This window comes from Pyricularia oryzae, chromosome 5, assembly GCF_000002495.2.
Source record: "Pyricularia oryzae 70-15 chromosome 5, whole genome shotgun sequence".
NCBI lineage: Eukaryota > Fungi > Ascomycota > Sordariomycetes > Magnaporthales > Pyriculariaceae > Pyricularia > Pyricularia oryzae.
Window position 1 is genome coordinate 4,480,273 of NC_017852.1, and position 8,803 is coordinate 4,489,075.

Below are 8,803 nucleotides of genomic sequence, written 5' to 3' on the forward strand. Positions count from 1 at the left end.
GTACAACGATTGCGGGTGAGTATTGGCCTATGGCGGGCAGGTCGTTGGGCCAAACGAAGCTGCGGGTAGCTGGGAATAAACCTACTCGATGCTTCGTCCACCATTCTTGTCCGATAAACACATCGTGGGCCGTTTCAAGGAGGATGAATTTCTGCCGTGGGAATTGTCGTCCGTCGATTTGCAAAGTGAGCCGAAGGTATTTGGTGGCTCTTGCGGTAACTTTCCGGTTAAAATCTCCAAAGTCCAAAGGTTTGGGGAGCTTTTTGTTGTAGTAGTAGTAGTAGTAGTATTAGTTAACGCCGGGCTCGGCCCGGCTTGTTAGCCGGCCGTTAGCAACCTCCCGAGGGGTATCTCGGCGCGCGTTCTATCTTCTTTATTTACACAGGGGGAAAACAAGGAGGGCAGAGGCGGATCGTGCCTGACCGGGTTCGGGCCCGGTCCTGCTTAGGGGGTTAGTTCACTGACGCGACCCCGTGCCTAAGGTGCACGGAGGGTTCGTCTGACGGCTTGTGCCGTGAAGTGTGGGTGAAAAGGCAGTAAGTCTATTCCTCGTCAGAGTTCGAGTCGTTTACGATCGGTGTCCCTAGGCGTAAAGTGCGTTCGTGGCGCGCGGGGCGCTGGCGGGCCGCTCTGGGGCGGGCGCTGAAGTAGTTGGTGGCTATCGAAAACGCCTGAAAGCTTGTCGGTTGCCCGAGGCTTGTCTGGAAGAATTTGCGGCGTTGGGCGCGGTCTGGCGGCCCGACCGGCCGGTCGTTGTCAGGCCACGGCCAGTTTCTCCACACCGCCCGCGAAAAGCGGCAGTGCACCGGGTGTTCAGGGGAGGTCCGCTTCCAGCACCAGGCACACGAGGTGTTTGCATCCTGGTGGTTGAAACGGTCATGGTAGGCTTTGAAATCGCCGTGGCCGGTCCTCATGGCCAAATAATGGCCCAGTAGGGGTCTTGGCAAACGCAGTTCCTCGGGCTCCTTTCTCGGTGTGTGTTGGAATTTCCATTCCCTATATGCGGGGGACCGTTCACAAAGTTCTTTACGCCACCAGTCCTTCTCTATATTCGAAAAAATGGCTCTGAGGACCGTGCCGGCACCGCTATACGTGGTTTGCTGAGCCCTCGGGTCTGGGTCCGGCGGTCCGGCGGAGCCGGCCTTGGCCAGCTCGTCAGCCCGGTCGTTTCCCGGGAAAGCTTGTTTTTTTGTAATTGACCAGATACTATAGGCCAGGGATTGAAGTCGCAACTTGAATCTGTTGCCGAAAAGAAACAGACCAGTAGTTGGTTCTTCGGTTATACCGAAGAGATACGCCACGAGTTAACCGCAGGTGGCTCCCATCCGAGGCGCCAGTAGAGTGGGACATGGTTACTGCTTGCTGTGGTGGGAAGCTCTACCCCACAACGGCGTGGCTTGGGGTTAAAGGCAGGGGGTTTGACTTATTGAGCATAGTGATATACGGACGACAGGACCTGATGAATCTATGCGGTCAGGAAAATTATATATTCTGTGCTTTCCCTCCCCCAAATCAACTTAATCTTGTCTTCACTCCATCCTCATCATCACGACCATCGTTTGCTTTGCAATTTCCTTTCCTTGGCTTCTTTGCTCTTGCTCTCCATATCTCGCCTTTTCAAGTCATTCATTCTCTCATTTAAAAAGTTCTTTCTTTTCGACTTCTCAACATGCAGATCTTCAAGATTGTTCAGGTCCTGGGCCTGCTCGCCGTCGGCACTTCTGCCCTCCCCGCCCCGGCCAACCCCGCCGCTGTCCAGCCCGCCCAGGGTGGCCAGCTTGCGGTCCACGGCCAGCCCGCCTCTTGCCCACCGGAGTGCCGCGATGTCCAGGGCGCCAAGCCAGGCCACCTCCAAGCACGCTCCCGATTCTACGCGACTTCCGACACTGGACGGCCGCTTGCCAATTCCGGCTATCCCACTCACGGATACAGGGATGCTTATAGGTGTCTGTACTGCGGCGCGGTGAGGGACGATGTGAGCGCCGTCCAGGATCACATCACGTACAGGCACTCAAACAGGGGCGGCGATACAAGCAACTATGACACGACCACAGTTCGTGATGATCGCTAAAGCGACAGCAACAAGGAGCACACAACATCGGATTGGTTCCAACACACATGATGCAAAACAACGGACTTTGTTTTGTCGTACATGTTCACTTTGGCGCCGAGGAGTCTCATTTGCAAGTTCACCACCAATTCTTGGATATTTAGTGTGGGGGAGGATTCAACCATGAACTCTATGAGTCGTACTTGGCCAAAGTCAGATGGTTGTGGTGTTTTGTCTTTTGGTCTCTTGGGATTTAGGCGCGATTTATTTCTTTGGGGGAATGGAGAGCATTGGCTAGAAGTGTGTTTAGCGTCCAGTCGTTTTTGTTATTGATTTTGCTTGTTTCCAATCACCGCACGTACCACTTGCTTTGCTGTTGTGAAGTGATTTGCTCCTCTTGTTGCGTCCGTGTTGTTTTCTTTTTTGTGTAAAACAGGGCCGTTTGCACCGATGACTTTGGGTACGTTTACATGCCTGTAATTTGCGCGGCTAACGTCTCACCTTTGAGTCTTTGGCCACTTGCACGCTCTCCTTTTCTGCCAGGCACGCGCCCTTGATGTGCAAACCATGTTCAGTCACCGAAAATGGGTAAACGGGAAACCTGGGGAAGTTTTATTGTCCAGGATCGATGATATTGGTGGATCTATCACGGCATTTGTTCCCACCCTGGTCGTATACACGTGAGAAATGAACGCGCCGGAGAGCCTCCCTCCGCACGCGGCGAAATGGGTCCGGGCCTTGGAGGATTCCTTGGCAGTCCTCCACCATGGTACAAGCCGACTACGATTTGTTTTCTTTGGTGGAAAAAGTTGAAAACACGACAGGGAAATACTTCCACAAGTTGCCACTAACAACCTGAATGTGACTTTACTGGTAATGCTAATAAGTGACGGTTCATAATTTTATTTTCCCCGCTCGGGACATGATGATTTTCTACAAGTATAAGTCAACGGCCAAATTCTGCTTGAGCCTTGATGTCCCATTGCCTCCCGAGATCGTGCACACAGGTATACCTTTCTGTTCAAGCCCCCTCCCTTTTTTGGTTGGTACTAGACGCCGGCTCGCAATCATGCTGGGAAACATCAAGACCAACCTGGCCTACGCCAGCACCGTACTGTTGGCGTCCAGCGCCCTGGTGTCTGCGCAGTGCACCATTCCCCGCAGCGGTCTTCGCTGGAAGGACAATGGCGGCCCGCTCGCCCAGCCTGCCAACGGCTGGGCCTCCCTGAAGGATTTCACCGTGGTTCCCTACCAGGGTAAGTACCTCGTCTACGGCACAAAGTACCAGAGCCCCAACTACGGGTCCATGAACTTTGCCCTCGTCTCGAACCTGCGCGACCTGAGCTCGGCTCGCCAGACCGACATGAACTCGGGCACCGTGGCCCCGACCCTGTTCTACTTTGCCCCCAAGAGCATCTGGATCCTGGCCTACCAGTGGGGGGCCACGCCGTTCAGCTACAGGACCTCGACCGATCCCACCAACGCCAACGGCTGGTCCCAGGCTTACCCGCTCTTTTCTGGCTCCATCTCTGGGAGTAGCACTGGCCCCATTGACCAGACGCTGATTGCTGACAGGTACGTTTGCTCCTCTTGTTTTCCACAACAGCTTTATAGCATCAGATTTTATATTCGGTGTATATTTTGAACCAAACAGCTAACACGACGCCAAATCAGCACCACCATGTACCTGTTCTTCTGCGGCGACAACGGCAAGATCTACCGCTCCACCATGCCTCTCGGCAACTTCCCCGGCAACTTTGGCACGGCCTCGACCGTCATCATGAGCGACACGCAGGCAAACCTCTTCGAGGCCGTGCAGGTCTACTCGGTCAAGGGCACCGGCACGTACCTCATGATCGTCGAGGCCATGGGCTCCAACGGCCGCTTCTTCCGCTCCTTCACGGCCACGAGCCTCGGCGGGTCGTGGACCCCCGCGGCGGCCACGCAGAGCGACCCGTTCGCCGGCAAGGCCAACAGCGGCGCCACGTGGACCAACGACATCAGCCACGGCGACCTGGTGCGCAGCAACGCCGACCAGCGCTTCGAGATCGACCCCTGCAACCTGCAGCTGCTGTACCAGGGCCGCAGCCCCAACGCCGGCGGCGACTACAACGCCCTCCCCTACCGCCCCGGCCTGCTCACCCTCCAGAACCCCGGCGGCAGCCCCGGCACCGGCAACCCGCCCCCGACCACCACCCCGCCCCCCGCCACCACCCCGCCGCCGTCGGGTGGCTGCGCGCCGCTGTATGGTCAGTGCGGCGGCCAGGACTGGACCGGCGCCAAGTGCTGCTCTCAGGGGACCTGCAAGGTCTCGAACCAGTGTAAGTGAAGATTTAATTTCTGTTGCTCTCTTGACAGTAAGACAGACTCTAGTACTGACGAGATTACAGGGTACTCTCAATGCGTCTAGGGCAGCAGCGTGGTAGGAATGGGACGTGGATTTTAGCCCGAGATCTGTTGTCCAGCCCCTGTTCCAACTTGGATATTGTATATAACCATTGTTACAAGCCAATGCAACATACGACCATGTTCGCAGCCTCTGCAAAATCGCGTGATAGTAGGCCTCTACCCGCACACTCAAAGTGGAAGCACTCAAAGTGGAAGCCCTAAATGGTTACTATATGATGTTTTGTACTGCGTCGTTGTGGCATTGTAAAGTACCTCATCTACAGATAGACAGTAGTTCAAGCAATAACTGGGGTCCAGTCAAATTTGACTGTATGCTGAACTCGGCTCTGACAGCCAGCGCTAACCCACAAGTAGAGTACCACGCTGCAGATATTGACGGCTTTCCTTGACGTGGGTTTCGAGAAGTTTCTTCATATGAACGAGGACCCCTGCGCATATCTAACCTGAAGCACTACTGGTAGACTCCTAGGCGTTCACGAGCATTTGACCGTGGCCATTCTGCACAGCAGCTGGCTCTTGTTAAGAAGCTGCCCATTGCCTACCTCCAACTGTCTCACGGCTTTTTGCGTTCTGGCAGCACGCACAAAGACTCCTTGAGCGCGGACCGTATGTGTCACATTTTCGAGAGTTCTAGCTGTTTTAACAAGATATAGTTCAGCGAGCCAGGGAAATTTCTTTCTTCTCCCGGAGCAGAGGTCTGCCCAACCATTTTGCCATGTACACCTTTGTGCTCCTCGGGCGCCATGGCAATAATGGCAATTTATCCCGACGGTTGCTTTGAGTCGTGACAAAACAAGCTGGATTCTGATAACCCGTAGATCATGACCGCCTTGACTGGTACACCCTATTCATGACGTGAAACCAGTCACGTGGACAAGTGTACTTGTTGAAGCCATTTTTTATCGCGTATCTTGGCTACAAGTCACGGATATTCCCAGTGCCGAATAACAGAACGCCGATCTAATTCTGATTTGGGATTCTCGCGAACGCCCCTCGAGTCTTTGCCGTAACCCGAAAGATTCGCCTTCCGAGCCTTGATGATTTTAGCATTTCTTCCTTTAGTCGACAAATAGCCACCGTCGCTTCGCGGCGGGTAGGCTAGATGCGTCAGTCGGACGATATGAGGCCAGCATCGCTTATCAATAGTGCCTTTCTTTGAATTGTGGCTTGGTGATAAATGGTGCGCATAGGGCCATTTGCCCCCATCTGATTCGAGGAAGTTCTTTTTGTCGGCGACCCTCACCTGGGAATTCTTGCTTGGCGATCCATTCAGTGGTCTTGGGTTGTGTCGATATTACTCAGTTTGCCCGTCTCGGGGACGGTGCCCCCGCATCCGGTGATTTGGCAGTTGCTCTGCGCCTTTTTCCGTGTCTCCGTGTCTGTCCTTGGGAGAAATCACCAAACAATGAGGCATGGGCAATTGCACGCACAAGACATGTGCCCTGTCCGTCTGGTTATATTATGGAGAGTTTTTTTCATCGCAGATATATTCTTTTTGGGTACGGTTGAAACAGACGCTTGCAGATTTAACATGAAAACAAAAATCTAAAATATAAAACACAATCCAAATGTGAAAGATGAATAAAAAAGTACATCCAATGGACTGTTCGCAGGAAGAAATTGACGACTCAAACTCAAGCTCAGCTGCCAACGGTCCTACATGTCGCCAATAACCTCATGCCAGGCCCTCTGGAGAGCACTCTCAACTATAGCGGCATCGGCATACCCACCGTGGTAATCGTAGACGGACCGGTCTTTCTTGGCCCGATCCCAACCCTCCGGGGTGCTGGGCTCCGGCTTGCCATCGCTCTGGATGTCGCTGTTGCTCCTCCCCTTGCCGATGCCGGGGATGTAGGTCCACTGCACCACGAGCCGCTGGTGCATGCTGTAGGCCCGCAGCTCGCCGTTGCCGATCATCTCGTTCATGATGACGTCCACCGGCGCGTCGAACTTCCAGTTCATGCGCACCAGCATCCGCGCCGCCCCCGAGAGCGAGACCAGGTAGCCCGTCGTGCAGAACAGCGTCTGCGCGCGGTACACGATGCGCTTGCGGTTAAGCACCGCCTGCCCCTCGTCCACCTCCACCTGGTAGTTGGTGCTCGGCGCGTGCGGGTCGTCGTAGATGACGTAGCGGCCGCCGCCGCGCGCGTCGACGCAGTGGCCGATCGACAGTATGTCCCAGGTGCCCGAGCGCGCCAGCCAGGGGTCGTCGGGGTTCTCTTCAAACACGTCGCGGTTGTCCGGGTGTTCCTCCTGCAGCAGCTTGCGGAAGCCGCCGTTCAGCCTCCCCATGATGGGCCGGAAGTTGATGTCCCAGCCGGCGTCGGACTCGAGCACCAGCGCCGAGTCAATGCCCTTTTCCAGCATGTGCTGCCAGACGTTGGCGTGCGCTCGGAAGCAGCCCTTCTCGCCCTCCTTGAGGTTGGCCTGGTCGTTCTCCATCGGCGGCATGCCCTGGCTTGTGAGTGTCGACGGGTCGACGGCGGGGAAGCGGCTGATTTTCAATTTCGACAGGTGGGCTTGGATCGCCATGGCATCGAATCGATCGTGGCGATGCGGGAGGTTGAGGAAGATGATGGAGTCGACTCCGACGGTGCCGTTCGAGGCGGCATCATCAACACTGACAAAGTGGGGTGTTGACGCTTGTGGTCCCGGCACGGCCGGCTGTTGTCTGGACGGGGCGGATGGTGTCATCAAATTAGAGGGCGGAGGTCTTCGTTGAGACGGAAAGCTGGCGTATGTGAGCATGAGGAAGATGAAGGCGGCGACGGCCAACAGGATTCCCATTGGCCTCCTGCCGCCTTGAGAAAGCCAGCTGGGGCCCTTTTCTGCTAGCATGGTGCAGTGTAGGCAACGGAATGAAAATTGATTCCAATTGGGCCTCGGCGCGATCGATGCCTGTGTTGGTTTTTTTGGTGTAAGTGCACTGTCGTCAATTTCTTGCTTGGCAAAAGCAACGAATCTGTCGACAGATTTTCACGATGCTGTCATGCACAAGCACTAAATGGAGAACGGAGAAAAAAAAAGACAATTAGGACGGGCGTAAAAAAACGATAAAAGACACGAAAATCAAAACCTCGCTCGGGATGTGCACCGTGCCTAAACGGCGGGCCGCAAACAAGTGCGCATCGCATCAATCATATCTTTACTTCAGCGTACATCCCGGTTTGCAAACTTGACATATGCTGGCCCAAGGTGCAGCCCCTGTCATTCCAGACCCCATTTGCTCAAACTCTAATTACTTCCCACAGTGTTGGAAACAACCTCGCAGCAACCGACGGGTCACCCTCCTTCACCTCGTACTGACATGACGCAGGCTGAGAAAAAGACAAAAAAACGGTTTCCGTAGCGTACAATCATGCAGGGATTACCCATGTGAATAGGATTCGGTGACCCGGGGAGGAATGGACCTCAGCTCTGGGTTTTGGTTCATTTCGATAGGCCGTTGGATTCCGTACAATACGTACAACGCATGCATAGAACGAAAGAAAAGGGTGTGCTCCAAACAGCTGGCATCTCAATTCCCGCTTGGCATCGGTCTTCTCGTAAAACAAGTCGACCAACTGCTCCGATAGGTCCGCTGTCAGCGTCAGCACAGCCCCCTCCGAGGACCAAAACCTTTTGAAGGAGGGTCTGCGTGGGGCCGACACGAACTTTTTTTTTGCCCATCTTGGGAAATTCGTGACGCTAGCCTGCTTTCGTCTATCAACACCTTTAACTTTCCAATGGAGGCCGATTGGTATGTACCGAAATGGTATGGGGTCAAATATGAAACGTGAGACTAAGTTGTAGCAGCCGATCGACAAAGGAAGATGCGGCAATAAAATTAGAAAGTATGGGAGTGGAGGGTAACCTGTGCTGGAGTTTTTCTTTTTTTGGCAAATGGATCCAAAGCTGGCAGGTTGGCTGCGGCAATGTACAGTAAGAATGGGTCCTTGCCATTTATACCTTTGCTTTGTCGCAGCTTGAAGCACGTACCTGTCCATTGACAGCGGAGAAGGGAATTGATGGATGATGGCTACAATCAACTTCAATTCCAATTTATAAGCTGGACTGTTGACTGCCCGTCAAACAGGGGGTCCGGTCCCTAAAATCTCGATCGCCAGTAAATGTGAGATCATCTCATCTTGTGTATAAGATTCGAAGCTTTGGACTTTAACTGCCCGCATTTTAGTAAATACGCCTTTGCAATTTTTTAAAGAGCTATTGTTTGGAGGCTCTGCTTGATACTACGCATGCAAGATTATAAAACTTCACCAGATTTACCCGGTTGGTTGTCGTTAACTTATAATTATTAATTTATTTTTTTTATTTTTATACTGACTGAAAGTATTTAAAGTGTGT

At 53.6% G+C, this 8,803-nt stretch overlaps 3 protein-coding genes across 3 annotated transcripts; 2 read left to right on the forward strand and 1 right to left on the reverse strand.

Annotated features, from left to right (window-relative positions):
- Positions 1–1,669: 1,669 nt before the first annotated feature.
- MGG_14725 (uncharacterized protein) lies at positions 1,670–2,071 on the forward strand (the record flags this gene model as incomplete). The annotated part of the gene is made up of 1 exon (XM_003719094.1): positions 1,670–2,071. One exon carries the CDS (start codon positions 1,670–1,672, stop codon positions 2,069–2,071), a length of 402 nt encoding a protein of 133 aa, XP_003719142.1.
- Positions 2,072–3,119: 1,048 nt separating this feature from the next.
- MGG_14726 (alpha-L-arabinofuranosidase) lies at positions 3,120–5,561 on the forward strand (the record flags this gene model as incomplete). Its single annotated transcript, XM_003719095.1, has 5 exons — positions 3,120–3,625; positions 3,725–4,371; positions 4,587–4,647; positions 4,929–5,065; positions 5,533–5,561. The coding sequence occupies 5 exons, from the start codon at positions 3,120–3,122 to the stop codon at positions 5,559–5,561; spliced, it is 1,380 nt and encodes a 459-aa protein (XP_003719143.1).
- A 554-nt stretch (positions 5,562–6,115) lies between these two features.
- MGG_14727 (uncharacterized protein) lies at positions 6,116–7,297 on the reverse strand (the record flags this gene model as incomplete). Its single annotated transcript, XM_003719096.1, has 1 exon — positions 6,116–7,297. One exon carries the CDS (start codon positions 7,295–7,297, stop codon positions 6,116–6,118), a length of 1,182 nt encoding a protein of 393 aa, XP_003719144.1.
- Between the last annotated feature and the right edge of the window lie 1,506 nt (positions 7,298–8,803).